The sequence below is a fragment of the Sparus aurata genome, chromosome 24 (assembly GCF_900880675.1).
Source record: "Sparus aurata chromosome 24, fSpaAur1.1, whole genome shotgun sequence".
Classification (NCBI taxonomy): domain Eukaryota; kingdom Metazoa; phylum Chordata; class Actinopteri; order Spariformes; family Sparidae; genus Sparus; species Sparus aurata.
In genome coordinates this window covers 10,491,366-10,513,532 of record NC_044210.1, presented here as the reverse complement: position 1 = coordinate 10,513,532, position 22,167 = coordinate 10,491,366, and the positions used below count along the sequence as shown (strand labels likewise).

Below are 22,167 nucleotides of genomic sequence, written 5' to 3'. Positions count from 1 at the left end.
CGGGCCCCAGACACCAACTGGAGTGCTCGACGTGTCTCAGCAGGCGGACTGTGAAAGTGAGGATTTCTCCGGGAGCTCGCCGGGGATATCGCCTCCAGACGCAGCTGAGGATTTTATAACTGCCCTTACTTGTATTGCAGAGTCTAATTTTCACAGTAGCTGAGTAAATAATTAAAACCACGATCTCGGATTTCCTAAATAAATTAAACATGACCTGACTCACCAGATACAGTGATGTCAACAACACCATTTTACAGAATGTTTCCTGTAAAGCCTTTATTTAGTTGCGACCTACGATCAAAAGGGGGTGACCCCGGACCGGTTGCTGGATATAATCCTCTTACGCTTTATTACTGAGGCGGTTTTAGGTTTCACCATAATGACACATAATCCATGTTTGGATTTTTAATAGGTGTGACATTCCTCCTCTGGGGCTTAGGGATTTTTTTGGGCTTTTCTAAATTAACTTCTGAGCCAATTACAATTGTGGAGTGAAACTTTAGAGGGCGAGCTCGCAGATTCACAGGAAATTTTGAGTCCGTTTGGACAAGAAAGTGGTTTGTTTAACGCCGATGTAATTAAAACTGTCTCCTCAGTGTTATTCCGCGTGGCAAAAATAGAAATCTGTTTACGAAATGGCGTCTTTCTTGAGCTAAAAATAAACTGCTGTTTGAACAGATGAGATGGGTGTTTCTGTCGTCACCTTTATATGTCTGGTTCTGTGTGTTGTCTCCAGCCTGTGCGTCTGCAGCGCCGCTCAGCCCGAGCCCCAGGGTGTGGTCTCTCACCACCGGGTAGCCCAGCACGCCAGAACACAAGGGCCTCTGCTCCTCCTCCTCCTCCCTGCCTTCCTCGTCCTCCTCCTCCTCCTCATCCTCTCCGTCCTCTGCGGACTCTCTCCTCTCCTGGGCGGCTGAGGAGGCGTACATCTTGGTGTTGCAGTAGGAGGCTACTGGCTCCTTGTTGTGGGAGCCTACAGGGAGAAACAGTAATCAAGAGATCTGCTGGGGTAACACTGACTTTTGCGCTCAGTCTTCCTCTGGGGGGTTGACTCATTGTCTCTGACAACAGTGTTTTGCTTCGGGGTTAAACTGAGGACAAACAATGTTGAAGGAGAATTTAACAGCGAGCATTTTATGCTCTTTGATCATGTTATGAAACGGACAGTCGCACTGAATGTGTGTTTAAATGAGCATTCTACATCTTCACACCTGATGGATGGAGGCAGGATACACCGGCTGCTGCACTGTGAAACCGACTGCTGGTTCTGTCCTCACTTGTGGTATATTTGGGAGATGGTGGTGACACTGTATTCAGACGGCCTGTAACCATGGTTACCGATTAGATTTGCCTGAATCGAAGCCAACTGCTGCGTCTCCGAGTCCCGAGTTTCCTGGCTGTTGGAAGTGAAATTACAAATGTTCCCACGGCTGCTCTCGGTCAAACACGGTCACTCTGGTCTGACGGCTGCTGTGTTTATCTATAGTGTAACTGATCCGAGGACAGTGTATAACAAGAACACACAGGTACTGTGGGGTGTTTCATAAAGGAGGCTGAGAAAATCGGAGCCAAATAGACAATAAGAGAAGAGAAGCAGTGAGCCTAGAAGAGTTTATTTTGATTAAAACGTCTGTTAGCTCGGTCTGTTCACTGCAAAAAGTTTAGTGCTAGCCAATATTTATTATATTATTCATGATATAATCTTAAATTGATTATACAATTCTTTTAGGCCTCTTTTAAACTTCTTAAAAATAAGTAATTTACAGGTGAAACAAGCTACATTGTATAAAGCGAAGCCACACACAGCTCTACGCTACCACTAAAGTACTTGTTTCAAGTTACAACATAACTGTAGTGCACTAGTATTCAGTGATGTTACACTTAGATTAGTGATTTCTTTCTTGTTTCTTGTAACTTCCCAGCAGTGTTCCTTATGTATTCAAAGCAGAAAAAATTTAATTTCTAGTCAAGTTCTGTGTTTTATCTATTCTCTAGACCAGGCATGTCCAAACTATTCCACAAAGGGTCGGTGTGGCTGCAGGTTTTTGTTCCAACCAAGCAGCAGCACACCTGACTCATTTAATCAACTGATCTCAGTCTTCAGAAAGTTGATTGGTCAAACTGTGTGCTCTTGACTGGTTGGAACAAAAACCTGCAGCCACACCGGCCCTTTGTGGAATAGTTTGGACATGCCTGGTCTAGACCTTCTGAAAACATTTTCCCACGTGATCCCATGATCTACACATAGCCCGCTTAACGGACCTCGACTGTGACTGAGCGCTACAGGTCTGTGTGCGTTTGAAAATGGAGTGTGTGGCTGAAAAACACTCAGAGACATGGGGCTGGCCAGTGAACACACACAACGAACAGGATGAAGCTTTGGCTGAATTCACACAGAATTCAGCATGAGGCACCTTCCCACAGGATTGTTTTTGTGCTTTAGAACATAACCACCAAATATCATTTATTTTTCTGATTCACTGCTTTAGGCGCGCTACTGCTGTTTGGACTGTTTTCCACTCTGCAGCTCGCCTGACCACCGATGCTCCGTCTCTCTGGGGAGTCGTGTTCAGATTTTTTCCAAAAAGCAACTGACAAATCCTGCAGAGTTTGCCCCTAAATTAAAGTTTAACAGTACCAAAAAAAAGCGTCATCTTCCAGCTGCATGCTCATGATGTCCAAGTTAACAGTTTGGTCATTCATCATGCACTGGGCATCAGCGCTTTAACCTCCGTCAGGGACTGTGCTAACGACATGGAGTGTGACTTTGCTTATCTGAAGTAATCTGATTTTTAAAAAAAGAAGAAGCTTTTTCTACACATTTCTACACAACCAAGTTCAAGTTCAAGTTCAATATTTCTTGTCAAGTTAAATTATCTTGCTGTGTGGAAAGATAATTTTATTATCATCAAGTAATTTCCTCTTAAGTTTACTGTTTATTTCCTGTATTTTAGCTCTGCTATTTTGCAGTGTCACGGTGCCCTGCTGTAATCATGGATCAAACAAATAAGTACAAGATGAAACAGGACCCTAGCCAGGGGTACAAGTGATTTAAGATACTCCATATGGTGATTATGCTGTTTAAATACCCTCAGATTGGCCGTGTAGCCCTCTTGTGTTTATTGTATTATTTAATTGATGCCAAATGGCTGCTTACTACGAGACTACAGCCAAATGTGCTTATTCATTTTCCTGTGATTGCAGTGCATTTAAAAGCAAATATGCACAGCAAACAAGTGTTCTGCATGCAGACAGTACAACAGTAAAGAGGAAGCTTCGAGGGGAAGTATCAATTTGTCAGACTGATTTAAACATTTTTAGACATGTTTTTAAATCGTCTTTTTGAAGTAGAATTGACTTTAGGAAGCCCGGTTTAACTGGTAATCTTGCTTTATAAAACATCCCTCTGATGTAACTATCACTTGCTAATGAGCTACTTGTGAGCGTGAGCAGAGCTTCAAGCTCTTAACCTGAGAATGAGTGAGTGGAGCTTCATTATAGAAATAAAACTTTGTCAAAAGCCATCATAGCAAAGAGTAAATATGATGTCTGACCTGGGATGAGACCACAGCCCTCTCAAACAGAGGTTAATGAATCCCAGCAACAACAACAACAACAACAAAGACTGTTACAGTCGGTTGGATGTAGATTCTTGGAGAAATAGGGTAAAAGAAAACAAGCAAAAGCCTTTCAGAGTTCAAAGAGTCACAAAGGAAGGTCTTACATCAGCTCTGCTTCACCCAGTCTGTGCACAGGAGTAGTGGAATGAGTCCATTTGAGTGGGAGTGTCTTTTAATAACTCACACATGTAAGTCCATCATTCTTAGTGAGACCAAAGTCAGAAATATACACATAATTACACCTGATTTGCAGTTTACATAAATTATTTAGATCTAGCTTTAGCGCAGGGCTGGGGATTGCTTGAAAGTCTTTGATACCATTCACAACACAATACCTGAGTTTAACTACAGATATCAAAATATGAGCCTGCTTTTGATTTGATAAGCCTTAAATTCATTGAAGCTTTTCCTTGGTAAAATACTGTCTCAATTTGCAAGGATTCTTGATTATTTGAGGAGGTACTCATAGATTATTAAGTAATAAAACTGCACCACACACAGGGTGACATCTTCACATTTAATATCCTAGAAAATAGATAAAGGCAGTGTCACATTGTGTCGAGGATGGAATAAGTAGATATTTAAAATTTTTGCTTGTAGATCCATTTTATTTTAATCAACTGATTGGTTAATCAAATAATTGTTTCATTATCTGAGTCAAACTTTGGATACTTGACCGTTTTTAAGGGTCATCATTAAGTCCTTTTGTGGATTTGATGGATTTTATAGACAAATCAGTAATTACCACAGTAATTTGAGGAATCAATTTAACTTGATTAAACCCTCTTGAATAAATAAATGTATTTGATTGGCATAAAAAGTCATGTTTAATGTGGTTAAAGCAAGGACAGTCTGCATTAATCTTGAAATGAAAGCAAAAATCTATACATTTTCTCCACTGTATGAAAAACTTCTTCTTTGGTTCATTAAATCCCTGCAGACACCTGAAGGCAGCATGACACACACGTTGATGAATCTACCAGTGTACCACTGTGTTTACCTTCTACCAATACTGTGTAAATGTCTGCAACAAAATAACACACATCAGATTGATTGGTTATAACATCAGCATACTGGAGCTCATTAATTCTCTGCTCGACATTCTCCTTTCCAACCTTAAACATAAAAATCAGTGGTTTATGTTTTATTCTTAAAATGCAATAAGAAGCAAACGCTGCAGTGTCACATTTTAAGGAATGATGTTGCTATATACAGCATGGATTACAGAAGAGTTAAGACTGAAATAGCTTTGGCAGAACGACTAATCATATTACCTGCATTATCAAACTACTGTATTTTATTTGTAGCTATCATTGTTGTATTAATTAAATCAAAAGCTTTTCATATGCTTTGACCTGAGTTTTGTTTTTCCTCTTGAGAGCACGTACTTGTTATGCCTCATAAAAATGTGTTAAAGTTCTGTGTTAGGACTGTGATAATCATCTGAACAGTAAATTCAGATGTTTGTCGATCCCTGTCTTGATCACCCCCCACTGAAATGAAGTCATTGCCTACACCTGTGCACAGAGGATGGGTGGAGCTTTACCCATGAGGACTTCTTTTGTCTAATGAAGCTGCAGAGGGACTGAGATGTTAGTCAGCGAACTAGATGATACCGCAGTGTCTTTAATTTTGAAGTTGAACATGGTTTTATGATTTCAAAGTGTAGGAACAGGTGTCGTGTTGTGCCCGAAGCTGACCTGTGGAGGATTTCCTTTTGTAGGACACTCGTCTTGGACACTTGATGTCGTCCACATTGGAATCGGTTCCTTGGGAGCTCGTCTGTAGAGGGATAAAAAGATTATCAGAGTAATAATGAAGAGGTTAACTCTGCTGGTCTTGGAAATTAGATAACAATATCACTGAAAATGAACACTTAACAACATAAACTTGTATAATTTCCAAGTTTAGGGCTTTAAAAACGATATATTACTGGATCTGAAGAGAGAGTGGGTCACTTGTCAACACGAGAACTCATTTGCCTTTGTAGGCTCTAGGGCGGGCTTAGAAGCTCCCATCTGCTCAAATTAGCTGTCATTAAAAATCGCGGCCATCTCAGGATCTAGCTGGTGTAAAGAGATAATGGTATCTGCTGTGAAATGAGTCCGCTGGAAGCATGGAAACTGCACATCTACATCTGGGTATAAAAGAAGGAGTTTGATGCGCTAATGAAACACCCTAGATACTTTATTGGAGAGTTGGCAAACTAAACGTACATGATAGCTGGTTCGCTTTTTTTTTTTGTTTGCCTGGCGGGCTGCGCAGCTTAACAGCTTAACTAAGGAACATAACATCCTGCCAGTGTTGTCGGAGATCCGTGTCTCTCCTGTTTTTGATGTAATCCTACCAGAACCATCTCATGTCTCTCCCCTCTCCTGTCTCTTCTTTCCAATTCTCTGAATAAATAACAGAAAGCCAACACAAAGTGCACTTCCTGCTCTCTGTTAGGAGATAAATAAAACAACTGACTAATGTGGATTCATGTAATGCCACAGGCCTTAAAAGTCTTTCTCGTACACCCAATTCATCACAATTACAGCCTACATCATGTCCACCCCACCCTTAGTGCTTGACTAATACTCTCTACTGTATCTCTCACTTGTCTTCCAGCAAACGTCTAAATTAGCCCTTGTGCTTTTATTCCAACAACCACGGATAAATTGAAGCACTAAGGAGAGTTAATAAAAAAGTCATTCCTCCAATTGAAATGGACAGAGATATCGTACAAGGAATAGATTGTTTAATTCAAGTTAATGGTCTCTACTCGGAGCTCTCTTACTGTAAAGTAAAGCAGATTGACTTTAGATAAAGGCCTTCAATCCATGCTACTGCTTCTTAGAATAAGCAGTGGCGCCTACATTGCTTGAATTACCTTGCGGTTTTCATCACGGAGGTCAAAGGTCAGCTCCAAGTTGGTGAGGAAGTGGTCGGCAAACTCTGGATACATGTCCAGCACCTCCAGGATCTCCTCCCTTTGGATGGTGTGGAGGTCGCAGTAGCTCAGCGCCCGCACGTCTGCGCAGGATTTCCCTGGCTTGGAAAAGACGTGGATCAACTCGCCAAAAATGTCGTTCTTACCTAAAGAAGAAACAGATGGGAGAGATGGGGTAGGGTGAAAGGAAAGCAATCGAATGTCAGTAAGAGACTCTTCTTAGCTAAATGAGGACATAAGCTTTTCTCCTCATCTATTCTTGGCCTCATCCACGGAAGAAGTACGTTAGAGGTTGTTCTTCAATTCAGCTGTTTGTAAAAGGACAGTACTGTATGTGATGACCTATAAAGAGGTGGGCCACCTGGTAGAGAAGAATGTTAAAGAGGCTAAAGGGCATCAGAGTCATCTAAAAGAGGATTTACACAATGCCAGTCAGTCCGCATGAAGTCACACGGCCACACATTCCTGCCTCTGTTTGGTGAGAATTGACCTACATGGGAGGGCCACAGGGTTTACCAACGCTGCTTCAGTGGAGATCTGTCTCAAGGCAGCGATTAGCGCATTTTTTTGCGATATTTAAGGCCGCTCTTTATTCCATGTTACTCTTTATTTCATAATGTTACTTTTTCGTATCGTAATGTCACTTTCAGCAGTGTTTTTTCTCCCTCCTCTCACTATTCAGCTGATGAGTAAAATAAGACAGGACCTTAACAGGCTAAATGCAGAAGCTGTCGTTGAGTTCATATCCATCTCGAATGGCACTCCTCCAAGACCAATCAGTCCTCTTTCATTCAATCAAGCCTAATCCAATAACAAACTTGATAGTCCTGTTTTTCTCTAAATTTTACACAACCCATTATTGCTTGAGTCTCATTTAAGCTCATCAGATCAAAAAATCACATCAAACAGCCTTCAAATATAAAAGATTAATGCATTATTGCCTGTGATATGAACAAAAGTATATATATATAAAAAAAAACAATCTCACAATGTAAAAGAAAGGGAGGAAAAAAGTCTGTATACGTCCCTTTATTTCGATCTGCACCAAAAATTAATGGGGTCTATTCTGGTCTGAGACTCATCTTCCACGCAAGTTAAGTGGAAATCTGTTCTGTAGTTTTTGTGTAATCAGAACATTGCATAAAATACAAGTACATAGCTTGACACAGAACGAGCAACTGAACGCATATGATTAATTGTCTTTTAAATGTATTTTTAAATCTAGTATCGACCACTTTCGATAGAAGGATGTCTCTACACAGGAATAAAATCTTATCAGGTCATCATTTCAGACACACCAGTGTCTTTTGTATTTAGTTTGTTTGTGTTTGAAGAGGGTCACATTTTTCTTGACCTCAGCACTGAAAATGGGTTTGTAGCGAAATACACGAACATATGACAGTTGTGTATAGGTACGTTAGTGTGAAAACTGAGTAATCAGCAGTTCTTTTGCTGTAGCAGAGCAAAAGTGCTGAGTTGAGTGTAACCTACAACTTCAGCTTCCATGCTTCTTGCTCATCGTGACCCTATTGTGTCACCGGTTTTCTCCAACCCTTATTGGCCGCATGAGAACAGCCATTAAAAAGAGAAACAAATGCATAAAAGGCTCAGTAGGATACACCTGCCGGCCGCTGGAGATGAGATTAACTGTGATTACATTCATCAAGCGCTACATCACACCACAGTGACAACCACATGAAACTCTCCCTGACTTCCTTCTTACTCCCTCTGGCTCTTTGGTTCTCTCCTGAATTCCTCAATCTGTCTTCTTTCCTTTACTCTCATCTTCTTTCTCTCCCATCACTCGTCTTCTCCTTCTGCCCCGCCCACTCGCTCAGCTTTCCATCCCTTCCTGCTTCTATTGTCATCCATCTCTATCTGAAAGCAATCATGCTCTCTTCTTTTTCATCAACACAGATCCTCGGTTACCCTCATCCCACCATGTGTCCTCCCCCACTCTATCCTGTCCTCTCCCATCATCCGAGGCACGACTGTGAGGCGGCAGCAATCACAGTGTTCTTTGAAGTAAGTTATTACAACATACCCAACAGGGATCTCAGCTGCCAACCCAGCCATATCACAGCACAACAGAGCCATCTTCATTTAGTTGGCCCACCCGCGTCTACGCTAATGGAGGCGAGTTCAGGCAAAAGCTAATCAGGCTGGAATGACAGAACGATCAGACTTCTTCTTCCTCCTGAAGGGTTTTTGTGCTTCATACGAGCTCAACAACAGAATTGACAGGGCTAATTAGAAATGTTTAGACATTCTGTGTTCATGAACGCTAAATGAATGTCACTAAGTTTCTACATCACGTGTGTGTGTATGTGTGTGTGTGTGCTTACACTGAACTCTGCAATGACATTCCTTGCATCGTCAGACTTTATAATCTACAGCCAGACAAGCTACTGGATTCTCTCTTAGATATCTGAGTGTGCAGTGGAAGGTATGTAAAGTGCCTGGCTTACAGTAGCTCAATTTATAGATCTATGTAGGGACCTTAGGAGGCCTGGACATGGTTAACTAGATCATTTTCATGAACAAACGTGAATGTATGAATGCAATTCACTGTTTTAAAGCAGCATTATATAACTTTTTAACCTTCAAATAACAGCTTAAAAATAATTTTACTGGCTCAGTGTCTCGTAAAAGGGTGAATGGTGTCTCTGTCTCAGCTCAGCTTATCTTAAAAACTGGAGGCAGGAGGAACATCTAGCTGGCTGCCTGGCAATGTGACTCCGGGAAGTCACAAAGTCCAGCCAAGAATTATTTCTTGTTAATTTGTAACTTGTTTTATACCTTCAAATCTTGGTACGGATTAAACAAATAAGATGTGACGTGTAAATGTGCTGTCGGTTTAATTTACCTATCCTGGTGAGCCCAAGCAACACAAAGACATTATGTATTCACAAAGTGTCTTATTTTGCTGAGATTATATTAAACTTCTGATTACTCTGCTCATAAGCACAGCGTGGGACACATCCACAGTACATGAATGAATATGAACTTCAGATAACATCATTCCAAAAATAATATAGCTTTAGAATTTGATAAATGTGTGAAAACATTAGACAGATTTTATGACTGAGTAGGTTTAATCTCATTGCTTAAATGAGTACATAAGAAGGGCATCTGTGAGTTAGACGCTGGAGTAAATTTCCCCCTAAAAATAAGCATGTGATATAATATTTGTGTCTGTCTGTTATGAGCATTTTGCCAAACTACATGTAGATGTAGACATAATGTCCTGATGCTTCTTATATCTGCTGGTTTGAAAAATCTCCATTGATTTCTTAACGCATACGTTAGTGCTGACAGCAACTTCATGGGTCAGTGACTGAACAGGTGAAACAGCTTAATGCTGACGAAGTCATGAGGTCATAGTAATCCATAACAAACTACTGAATCACAGCATTATGGAGGTGAACATCAGACCCACCAAGGATGGCCACTACAACGTCATCTTTGAGGATCTCGATGGAGCCACGGGAGACAAAGTAGAGAGCAGTAAGCACGTCCCCACTGTGGACTAAGGTGTCTCCGGGGGGTGCGTGGGTGGTCTTGAACCTCATGGCCAGGGCCCGGAGGCAGCCCTTAGTGGCCCCGCGAAACGCCTTACAGCCCTGTAGGAGGTTCTTGTTGAGGTGGAGGCAGATATCCGCCTGCAGGCACTCTGGAAAACCCTTCAGGACCTGAGAGTGAAACACAGGTCAAAGCAGACATCATTGTGGTCAGATGAGATGTGGAAGTAGAGTCTGCTTTCTTGTGCAGAGATTATGTGTGTTGAATATTGATTAGGGGGGTGAAGTTTCAGGTCGAATTGAGCAGATTTCCAGAGAAATTTGATACAATTGCCACTTGTGTTCTTTCCTTCTTCTCAAAACCTATTACACGCTGCAGCAGAAATAGCCTGCAATGTCCTTCTACACAGAGCTACAATTCTCTGAGAGTTTCAGCAGCAGACGAGAGACGAGACAGAACAGAGACTGAGAAGATGCAGATAAACGACAGTAAAAACGCGAAACACTTTATTGTGTCTTCTCTCTGTGGGACTTTCTTCATGATGAAACTACTCTATGAACCATAACATGGTATACTCAACAGGCAGAGTCAGGTTGACTGCAGAATGAGGGTGAGGGGGTTGCGAACTTTGTGTGAGCAGCAAAACGCTTCCAACCGTGAAAAATACAACATGTAAATTACTGAAGCATCTAATACGGCAGCACAGCAATGTGTAACTTGTGGAAAAAAAACCTGTGCTGGAAATTAGTTGTCTATTCCCAGTGACGCAGCATGCTCTCCAGATAAACTACAGAAACTGGATTTAAGAGCAGGACAAAGTTGTGGAGAGACATTAAGTTGACAAGATGTAAAGAAGCTTGCTGCTCGGTAGGTTGAGAAGGTGTTACCTCAGAAAAATATATATAATGAGTAACTTAACTTATTACTTTTGATGCCAAGTAATAAGTAAAGTAATATCATTACTTTTGAAAAAGTAATAAGAGTAACTTATAACACTTCCTGAGTAACTTGCCCAACACTGAAAGGTTATCAACAATACCGGGACATCTCGCCACATCTACCCTGAAGCAGAATCTGCTTTGCATTATAAAAAAAAGGGAAAAAAAGTAAAAAAGAAAGAAATACAAATGTTGATCGATCAAACATTCCGACTCATCCATGTTAGTCTGGGAAACTGTTGAAAATACAATAGAAAAATATTTTATGTTAAATTTAACATTTTCTGTGAGGATTATCTGATGCATACAAATATATAGCACACTTACCCTTTAAAGACAAAGATACAGGGACCACTGACAAAACAACTAACGATCTCTGGACAACATGAACTGACTGTGAAGGACCACATTTCCAAACACTGACACCTGAACAGACACTGGAAGGCGAAGGGGGAAGGGGCTTCGAGGACACATAAGGGAAAGTCGAAACAAGGAAAAAACACATTTCTAATCTTCGTCATTTACACATGAAATACAATGTGCTAATGACACGAACACAGCAAAAGAAATGAAGCCTGAGCTGCTTCTTTTCCTGGCTCTGATAGGCTTTTTTCGTTTGCTCAGAACAACAACTGATCAGTAGATTTGGAAAGGAAAGACTGAACAACATTTGGCAAGCGCAGGTGCCACTGCGGAGCGTGCAGCCAAGCCTCCCACAGTGGGAGGGAAACCTGGCAGCGCCCGGCGAGGCTGTGCCCACTCTCACAGGCGTGATTCACTCTGTCTCTGGTACCAGATGAATATCATGGGGTTTTGTTTGAATACACAGATTTCATGCAAAGAGGGACCTCGAGGCCGGCCACGTGCAAGGTAATGGACAATTAATGTGGCCTGCGAGAAAATTCAGTGTCGTCTGCAGCAATTGGCATGCACAAGTAGATACTGTAAATCCATCTATGATGTGGCATCACAGCAAGTGTTTACAGTATGTGTTCATGTGTGTACAGATAAGACACTGGGGACATGTCCTCTATTAACATGCATTTTAGGACAGTAATTAAACATATTATCTCTTTCACACTTTCTGCACATGAAGCTAACAGCTAACACTACTGGTATCAGAAACAGCTAGATGAAGCTCTACCACTGGGAAACATTCATATCAACATTAGTTGGGTTAACACATGTACCTCCTGCTCTTACCAGAGTGGCGGGGTCATTCCATTTGACATGAGGCAGACATGGAAAAGACAAACTTATATAAGTACCATGAACAATATCACGATGAGGAAAGCCACAGTTACTGTCTGCATTAAAGCGACTGTGGCTTTCATTTCACTTGAGGCTATGACTGAACATTGCACAGTATAATCGGGATGAAAACATTATACTATGCCAGTGACATAGCGAGACTGCTTCACGATGTGGTAAGAGCATTTTTTTTTTTTCGGGGGACAGGCAACTGGGCAGAAATGGTTCTAAGTTGCACAAAATGATATTGGAAAGAGAGAAGAAGCAACAGAAGACACAACAACAAACTTAATATTCTGAGACAAATTAAAGACACACTGATACACACACACTTCCTCTCGTACCATGTTCATGTCGATGCCATTGGTGTATGTCCAGGCGTGTTGAAAGTACTCCTCCAGCCTCTGCCTCAGCGGGTTCGGAATCTGGTGAAAGCGGATGAATTCTTTGACCCGTAGCATCTGGAGGTGATACCTGGCCGTACCTGAATACAACCTCTGGATGATGGCGGACACGTTCCCAAAGATGCTGGCGTACATTAGAGCTGGGAGAGAAGCCAGACAGGTGACCGATGAGGCATGGCGGCTGAGGCTGCTCATGCAAAGTACCTACCAAATAAACCACTGCTGCTGCCTGTGTGTCAGGGTTTTCTCAGGGAAAGACCTACCCAGGGGCTTTCATGCAATGGGAAGCCATTAAATCACAATTGTGTTAAAATGGGAGGCAATAAAAGAACATTCAGAATTCAATATTTACCTATTGAGTGAGTGTGAATGGTTTGTATCAGTGCATTTGTCTTATAAAGTATGTCTGGTTTTATATATTCAATAGCTGCAACCTTACAGATGGTTTCAGTAATAGCAGGATTAAAGAACTGTATGTACTGTGACTCAGCTGTCACTCACATCCAATGAGCATGACACAGATGGAGAAAATCTTCTCAGAGTTGGTGTTGGGGGAGACGTTCCCAAAGCCCACACTGGTCAGACTGCTGAAGGTGAAGTACAGCGCCGTGACGTACTTATCTTTGATGGAGGGGCCTGAGCTGGGGTCGCTGTAGTTGTACTTTTTCCCTGCAATGAATAAAAATAACACAACACTAGGAAAACTTGGGTTTGGCACAACTAAAACCTACACCGTACGACCATTTCAAAGTTTGGCATTACAGCCTTCAACATCTTGGTTTTCAGAGGTGATCATATTTCAGTGAGTCAGTAGTGACTTATCAATCAAAAGGTAGCCACACCCTAAAGCATACCTTATTTTATAGTCCAATTTACTCTAAATGGGACAATAATTTACCAAATGAACATAATTTTTCTCATAAGCTTACATACAATCAGACTTCATATACATTTTATAAAGTCAGTGGTTCAGCATACAAAGTGGCATCCTTAAATCGTTCCTTAAAACTAGAGCAGAAAACAAGAAAGATCACCTATCGACACGCCCAGGTTGTCCTTAAAACTAGAGCAGAAAACAAGAAAGATCACCTATCGACACGCCCAGGTTGTCCAGCCAGCCGATCTTATGCTCCAGGTAAGGCTTTTCCACGTTGCCAATGGCGTACCAGATGCAGGCCAGCCAGTGGGCGATGAGGGCAAAGATGCACATAAGCAGCATGAGGACGGCAGCTCCGTATTCTGAATAGCGGTCCAGTTTACGGGCGACTCGTACCAGCCGTAGGAGACGGGCTGTCTTTAGCAGGCCAATCAGGGTGGTGGTCTAAGGTGATAAAAAAAAAAAGTATACAGGATTTAGTTGAGTAAAATCCCCCACAGATTCATATGTGGATCACCTGCTGTTATCCCTGCTTACACCAGACCATTTGTGTTGTGAGCTAAATGTACTTAAAGTATTAAAAACTCGTTCTGTAGTAAGGTCTCCCCTGTGACTCATGTTGTTATATCATACATTATTAAATTGTAAACACTGATGCATCAGTGTTTAAGCAGCATTTTAATGTTGTAGCTGCTAATGGTGGATAGGTGCACACTAACAACTTTGTATGCAGTTACAGTGGGTAGTTTAATCCAAGGATCAGGCGCCTTCAAAGACTCAGAAGATGATTAAAGGGAAAGGACGGACGGAAAAACTACACACTGGATCATTTGTCTTATTTGGACCTCAAACAATTATGAAATATACCACCAGAAATATAAAAGGGGAAACGTTTCCTCAATAGATATCACAGAGCCCAAAGGAAAGTTAAAACAACACCCACCCGAGCCACAGTTTGTTCATCCTGCTGCCATCTGGCAAAAGATACAGAAGCATTTGCTGCCGTACCACCAGACACCAGAGCAGCTTTCTTTCCTCAGGCTTTCAGCACCTTCGATTTGTTTTTTGTTTTTTTCTTATGTAGCATAAAGGGACCCAAATTTGTTTTACAACCCAGATGTTGCTAAACTATCACTAAATTAATCTTAACATTCACCTTATTTAAAACGTGAGAAGGAGCTCTAGCTAGATTGCCTTTTCCCCAAGAGGTCCTAAGTCTAATGGTTTGGAATCACTGGGCTTATACTAACAATGTGGCAGCCATTTTTTCTGAATTTCCGTCAAGAAACAATCAACACAAGTATGAAAAAAGGAGAGAAGAAATAGGCATAATTACTGAAGAAGTAAAGAGAAAATGTAACTACAGCAGGGGTTGGTGTCACAGTTGAATAGAAGAAAACATAAAAAGTAAAAGTGTGAGTTTACTCATTGACCGTGCCATATTGTACTGTAAACTGAGCACTAAATTTCATAGGGAATTTTAAACCCAGTGGTAGACAGAGTTGCAAAGTCAAAGGATTATGGGGAACAAATCTAAATGCAGATGCTGTCATTATTCTATAGCCACTACATTGTACAATCAACATTGGTGTCTATTGCAAATTATTGAGTATATCTACTTAGTTACTCTCAGCCAGCCTTGTAAATCATGAAGCAGGTCATTCTCAAATGATGCTGGAACTCTTCTCGGTTTTTAAGTAAAATTACAAGTTTATTAAAAACCAAATATTTTAACTTAATTACCAGTTATTGCCATTAAATATTTTGTGGAACATCTAACCTTTAAAGTCTATCCAAATCAGGGGCTTTGGATCTAACCCAGCATCATCTCAGGTCTGTCACTTGACACTTGTAACACACCTTTTCCCGGCTATCAAAGTGAACAAGTTGTTTGTCTTCTCTCAGAGTCAAGGGTCGGGGTCAGGGTCAGCTCAGGATTAGCGATTCAAAAACATATGTAGTTTAGGAATACTTAATCTTATTTGCACCCTGCACATACAGTACCAGACACACAGGCGAGACAGTGGATCATTCCTGATGCTGTAAACAGATCTCTCAAGGTCTCAGCATCCCTCAGTGTCAACACAACCTCACTGACTAAGACAGGGCTGCCCGTGGCTCCGCACATCATGAAAGTCTGTTTTGAACTGGCTTTTAGTAGAACAGGCTGGCATGGACATAAACGTACGAGAGAGAGGGAGAGAGTTTGGTGACTCATTCATTTGGCCGAGGATGAAACGGCATATGATGATAGAAAAATGAGCTCGATAAAGCATAAACATCAGCAGCTTGGAGCCTTTGTCAAAGCCAGTCAATGGGAGGACAACAGCATCTAAGCAACTCGCGTGCATACATTACAATGTACACATTGTGTGCCTTCTGTTCCGTTTAATTCAAAGCACTTTAATCCTCCAGTCTCAATTTTCAAGCTGGACTGATTTAACGCACAGACTATGGGAGGGGGAGTTGGGTAGAAGGGGGCCAGCAAACAGCCATGACACAGGTTCCGATCTATTAGCATCGCGCAATCTGTAAACACAATAAGTGAGACTTCCAGTATGCTAATGGGTCCTACCACTCCCTTTTGCTTCTGACAATTATCCTAATGTCTTCAGGGAAATCATTACCCACGGCCTCCTGCTGTAATTGTGCTTCCTCATGTCTCTACTTGCTGATTTAGCCTTCTTGTACAGGTGAGAGTAAACATGACATGAGTTATTCAAAGTAGTAAAAGCAGGAAAGGTGGTGGTGGTAGTGGGTTTTTATGTTTTTTGGAGGAAAATGATTCATGAGGGAGAGTGCGTCTCCGTCATGGTGAGGAAGAGTGCTGTAGCTGCTTCTGATGGGTCCATTAAAGAGCCTCCATCCTCCCAATCTCACCCCTAAATCACAGCTATCATTCACTGCTGTGCGTCAGGCTAGCGCGCCCTTTCACTGACAACTGAACAAACAGTGAATGAATCATATACAGAAACAGATGAGCCCTAAATTATCCAGTAAACGCCGCTTGTGAGCGTGCACTGCCTTAGGTGTAGTGTAACTGAGTGACCTGCACAGATGATACAGCACACGCCGTATGATGTGGCCACACAGTGTAATGTTGATTAAAATCTGGGCTTACAGTAAGTCCGAGGCGTTTGGGGCTGACATTAGCAACCAGCTGTATAAAACATATCCGCTGAATATCCCCCTCCGGCCATCTGCCACTGTGGTTTTCTAGGCTCGCCTGGCCACTTTAAAACACCAAGAGTCAGTCAAGGCTGTGGTGTAACCCTCTGACTTTGTACACAACATGCTCATATGAAATTACTCATCAAGCAGACGTCATCGCTTCAGCCTATTCTCTGAAGTTAGTGAATTAGGAATCCAAATTCATTTGAAAAGACGAAATCTTCACTGTAGCTGGTCTTCTAAGCTAAATAATTAGCATCAGTGCATGATCTTGACTACGCATCAAGGGTTTAAATAGCGTCTTTTTAAATCAATTTTGGGTCTCGGGGCTTCCGGTGACTCAGGTGAAGCCGAACAAGCATTTTTTTATCGTGTTTTTTACGTTTTCAAGCAAGTGCCCATTGACTTCACTTGTTTAAGAGAATTATGCAATGCTGTTTTGCTGTGAAGCTCGAGAAATGTTTTGCGGACTATGAAACTTCACCTGACTTCAATCCAATTGAATTTGTATATATACCTTTGAAATATGCCTTTAACATGCAGTATATACAGAGGGAGCAGGCTCTCTTCCAGGGAGTCTGCCATGTTGCACTGACATGTTCCCACAGTAGCCAAGAATAGAAAAAACAATCACTGGCTCTACATGTCTTTTGTGTTTCTAGGGGCCATTGTAGGGACGTTGGTGAGACTGCAACCTTACTGCTAGTTGTCACTAAATCCTACACAGCAGTCCTTTAAGTTGTTAGCAAACAGTTGCTTATTTACACATCCAGCACTTACGGGGCAACATTAGCATTCATTTGGAGTCATGTTTGTGCCCCCCTTTGAATGCAAGTCTAATATTTACTCTGCTTTCAGCTCTGTTCTGCTCCCCACAAACTCCTGAGGGAAATATGTGACTCTTTCGCCACTCATGTTCACCAGCCGGTCTGTAATTGTGTCTTTCTGCTGCTGATTCTTTAGAGCTTTCTCGCTGAAAACAGCAGCCTGCTGTGGCAGCAAGTGACAACGGACAAGAGCAGAGAGACTTAACCAGAGCAGCAAAGTTGTAAAACAAAATCATTGAACTGAAAAATGCTGAAAAGTTCCACAGAGCTGAGGTGAATTGCAAAGTTTGTGGGTTCATCACAGCACATCGACACCCTTCACCTCAATTTAGTCATGCGATTCATTGTTAATATGAACATATTGATTCAACCATATCCACTGCGTACACCGAGCTGCACAGGTCATAGAGCAAGTCAACAATGCTGTTTTGCTTATTCATCTAATCTACAAAGAACACTTGCTGTCTACAGCTGTACGATTGTCTGAGTAGAAAGAATATGATTTTCTGTGTCTCTTCTGACTGAGAACACAGTTCCAGCAGGGCACAAGTGAGACTGTGGGGGCTGCTTGTTACAGTGAACCTGCCTCCTCATTCTGCTTTGTTTAGCACAGACGTTGCTGCAGGTTTTTGCTGCATAATAGGAGATGGAGAACATTTCTGTACAGGCAATGCACATTTTACAATCTCACAAAAACAAATAAAAAAACTAAAACTTGTTTAATTTGCACGGAAATATATAAAGAAAATCTGCCGTAAAGATCTTTTGGCTCACTTTAAGCTCAAATCTAATATGTGTGAGCAAAAAAAAAGAAACTCTCGCCCGAAGAGGAGACCCAATCAGTAACAATCATTGAAATGATTAACTGTGTGGAACTGCTTCATTGACAACAAATAAAAGCCTGACGCTGCGGACTTGTTTATGTTAATTCACACTGAGCTAATAAAGAGATTTGTCTTGTGAGAGTTTGAGACCACTGAAGCAAAAAATCTACTCATATTAAAGTAAAATCACCCATGCCCTAAGACATTTCGGGTAAGTTGGCTGAGTTCAGAGCTATTTTCTGCACTTATTTATGTACACAAATGAACTCTACCCTGCCCAGGATTAAAACAAAATAGTATTTGAATTCTGGCTCAGAGCAGACTCGCACTAAGCCTCTATAATTTGCAATTACCTCAAATTTGAACACTATGTACACGTGAGTGTGGACATAATAGGCAAATCTCATCTTATCACAACAGGACGTTGATATGAAAATGATGGAGGGGCTCAAATGGCTCCTGTAGGGAAATTCAGCTTCTAGTGCACAGCTGAAATCCTCCACCTCTCTCACGGGAGATTTCAACCTGCCATGTTTCCAATGAAATCTGGAAAAAAAAAAAAAAACTTAACATATTGTCGGTGATGGTTTCCAGGCAACTAAGGTGCACGAGATTATGTCTAAAAATAGCCCTCGTCTCTGCACGAAGAGCTAAAATAACCTTAAAGACAGGAGCTAAAACTGTACATGGATGTGTTATTTTCAGTTTCTGCAGCTGATTGGAGGAGCTAAAAATACAACGTTCTGTCATTCTACTCATCCTGTCACTGTGTGCTTTGGACACGAGCTGTAACGGGAACACACATTCTGTCGCTGCACCAGTCATCTAGCTGTATGAAGAGGACATACATCGCACTCAGCTGTCTGCTCTTTTTTCTCCACCTGCCACTCACTGCCAGCCTCTAGCCACAGACTCCCTCACAGCAACACACACCTAATGGTAAATAATGACTCTGCAAACCAGCCGACCACAGTGGGGGGGGGGCCTCATTGTCAACACACCCATCAATCTGGAGTGTTTTTTGCGTGTTTGGAGTTGTTACATAACAAAGCCTGGCATCTGGCACATTTTAGTGGATTGAGCACTTCTCCTCTGCACGCTTTTTGTAACTAAAGCAAGAGGTGTCTTACATGAGCTAAATAGTTTCTCACAGGCGGAGTGGTTAGGAGGGCTGAGACCTTTTTGAACTCATTTTGATCGCCCTGGGCCTTTCCAGCCCGGCTCTGATGAAGACAGAGCAGAAGGAAGCAGATGTGACAGCCAGGCGTCAGATTAGTTTAGCGGTCTAAACATTTGAGGAAAGCTGTTCGGAAACATGACTGCCGGAGATGCAGCCTTACGTCATAACACACGAGTGACAGAGGAGGGGCTCAGTTTGTAAAGAAAGTTGGTGCTCCCTTAAAAGAATTAGTACTGAAATGCATGTAGCCAAAGTAGTGATCACAACATGATTTATATCTACCAATTATCGTATTGATGCCAGCCAGACAGAATAACGATTGAGTAATTACTGAGGCTCTTCCTTTTCTCTGCCGACTCTCTTGACAGCATCTGAAGGAACCAGGCATCTGTTCCATCTGCAGTCTCTAACTGGAGTGATACTGCACAATGTCAAGTAGGGCTGGGTGATAAAATGCCACTTCACCAATAGCAAGAAGAGATTGTGTAACTGAAGGTTCAATTTCAGAATAAAATGGTAAAATTCAACATTATTTCTCCTGGTCGTACAAAATATACATCAGTATCTACAGACATGAACACATTTTTCTGAAAATGTTTTTCGGCCCAGCCCTAAAGTCGAGCCAAATTTACGCTGTCTGCTGCTCAACAAGCTCCGATACTGTTGCAAAATAACCACAGAAACTCCGGTGCTGGTGTCTACATCAAACATGTTGTCTTAATGAATGACTCTAACGTTTCTACTCCTAATCAACAGGCGTGTTGGATGCTGACAAGTTGAAAACAGTTCACACAGTTCCATGAAAAAAATGTAGACCAATTAAAACTCATCTCTCTGCTAATAACTCCCTCGGGATGTCCGTTCCTGCCAGTCCTCCTTCTAAATCTCCATCCAAAACATCTCATTTATTTGTGGATCATTTCCAGGATCACGTTTATGCAGTGATATGAAGATTATGCAGGACACCATTCTATTCACAGATTGTCCAACTCTTACTGAATTAAACTTTTAGAAATGATTTCAGAAATATAAAAAACTGCAATGTGCAAAAAAGTAGACACGTCTTACTTTGGCAGTACCCACAGGATACTTAAAGACAACATCCACCCCAGTCACAGTCTTGTCACTAGGGCTACATTTTACATTCATCATCAGCTAATGTACCCATTATTTCATGATAAATCAATATATACAGTCTATAAAAATTGTAATGCTCATCCCAACTTTTCACAGCTTAAAGTCTTCAGTTGCTTCTGTTGTCCAACCAAAAGTCCAAAACCTAAAGACTCTTCATTTACCATCATAAATTACAAAAAAAAAGCTTCACATCATGTTTTTCCTGGTCTGTGAACCAGTCGGCTGCTGCATATTAATGTTTACTTTATCTATTTTTCCATTTCTGCCCCCCAGAAGTGAGAAAACCCAAATGATGGACGGGCTGATTGATTTGTTGATTGACTGGAACAGTCTTCCTCAGAATCATTTCATCATTACCCCCTTCTCACCTCATCTGATCCTGAGCCAAAGATGAGCAGGTCAAACGGGATGGCGGCCACCATGTCTATGAGGAACCAGCCTTTAAAGTAGTGGATGGCTATCTTGCCTGGGTCGCTGACCACCTCCTCGTTGGCGTTGACGTATGTGGTCCTGAAGTTTATGAGGATGTCCACAATGAACATAATGTCCACGATGAGGTCCACCACGTTGAGGGGGGAGCAGGAGTAGCCGCACTCCCGCCTCCTCTGCTCCTCGATGTCATTGAGGAGGAAGGCAGCAGAGTAGGGGGTAAAAATGGCCGTGTAGATGACCAGCAGCAGGATCAGCCAGTCCCACACTGCTTTGAAGGGACTGTAGTGGAGGATGGTCCACTTGTCCATGCGTGGTGTTTGGAGCTTATACTCAGGCAGCACGTCTGCACCCAGAGAAAGAACCTGAGGAAGAAGACAAAGAATTTATTTCATTTAATCCAATGACATTTAATCACTCCCTCTTCTCAGCTTTCTGACAGAAATAATAAGATATTTGAGGTAAAAATGTTTAATTTAATGGTGTTTGCTGCAGATTTCTGTCTTGATTTAAAGGGACACTTCATTGAATTTCCAGATGGAGATCAGATTACTCATCACAAAGAGCCCATTTAAAGCATTTTTAGAACAAAAAGTCATAATATCTCACCACCTGCTACTTTCATTCTGTCAATTCTTTGTATAATCTGGCTTGCACAGGTCTCACAACTTGTGAAATGACAATACTACATCACTGATGTACTCCTAAAAGGTCCCATATTGTAGAAAGTGAGACTTCCACATCTTTTTTGATTATAAAGCAAGTCAGGGGGGGGATGTATAATTACTGTGAATGTATCAAAACAGTCAGTCACCAGAGAAACACACACAGTATTCTTAAACTGTGACTTTAGAGCCATCGGGGTTTCTGTAAGGTTGTGATGTTACAACTATACAGTCGCCTCAGCCATGCTCCCAGTTTGCAAAAACAGTCTGCTCAGGCCTGTGAGAGCTAACCGATCAGAGAAGGCTGGGCTTTTCAGGAGAGAGCGTTCTGACAGAGGGTGAATTAAGGTGCTGCAGCAAGAAAAGTAAGAAAAATAAAGTGTTTTTGAC

At 41.7% G+C, this 22,167-nt stretch overlaps 1 protein-coding gene across 5 annotated transcripts in view; it reads right to left on the bottom strand.

Annotated features, from left to right (window-relative positions):
• LOC115576899 (potassium voltage-gated channel subfamily H member 7-like) overlaps positions 1–22,167 on the bottom strand; it is a 73,540-nt gene that overhangs the window by 9,158 nt on the left and 42,215 nt on the right. For 2 of the 5 annotated variants that reach the window (XM_030409523.1, XM_030409526.1), the window contains 8 exons: positions 21,052–21,477; positions 13,757–13,988; positions 13,169–13,336; positions 12,608–12,807; positions 9,992–10,244; positions 6,493–6,698; positions 5,321–5,402; positions 704–973 (listed from right to left, as the gene is read on the bottom strand). In XM_030409523.1, coding sequence (XP_030265383.1) covers positions 704–973; positions 5,321–5,402; positions 6,493–6,698; positions 9,992–10,244; positions 12,608–12,807; positions 13,169–13,336; positions 13,757–13,988; positions 21,052–21,477 — 1,837 coding nt within the window. Of the gene's footprint in view, positions 1–703; positions 974–5,320; positions 5,403–6,492; positions 6,699–9,991; positions 10,247–12,606; positions 12,808–13,168; positions 13,337–13,756; positions 13,989–21,051; positions 21,478–22,167 lie in introns of all 5 variants that reach the window. The other 3 variants (XM_030409525.1, XM_030409527.1, XM_030409524.1) reach the window with 2 other exon arrangements.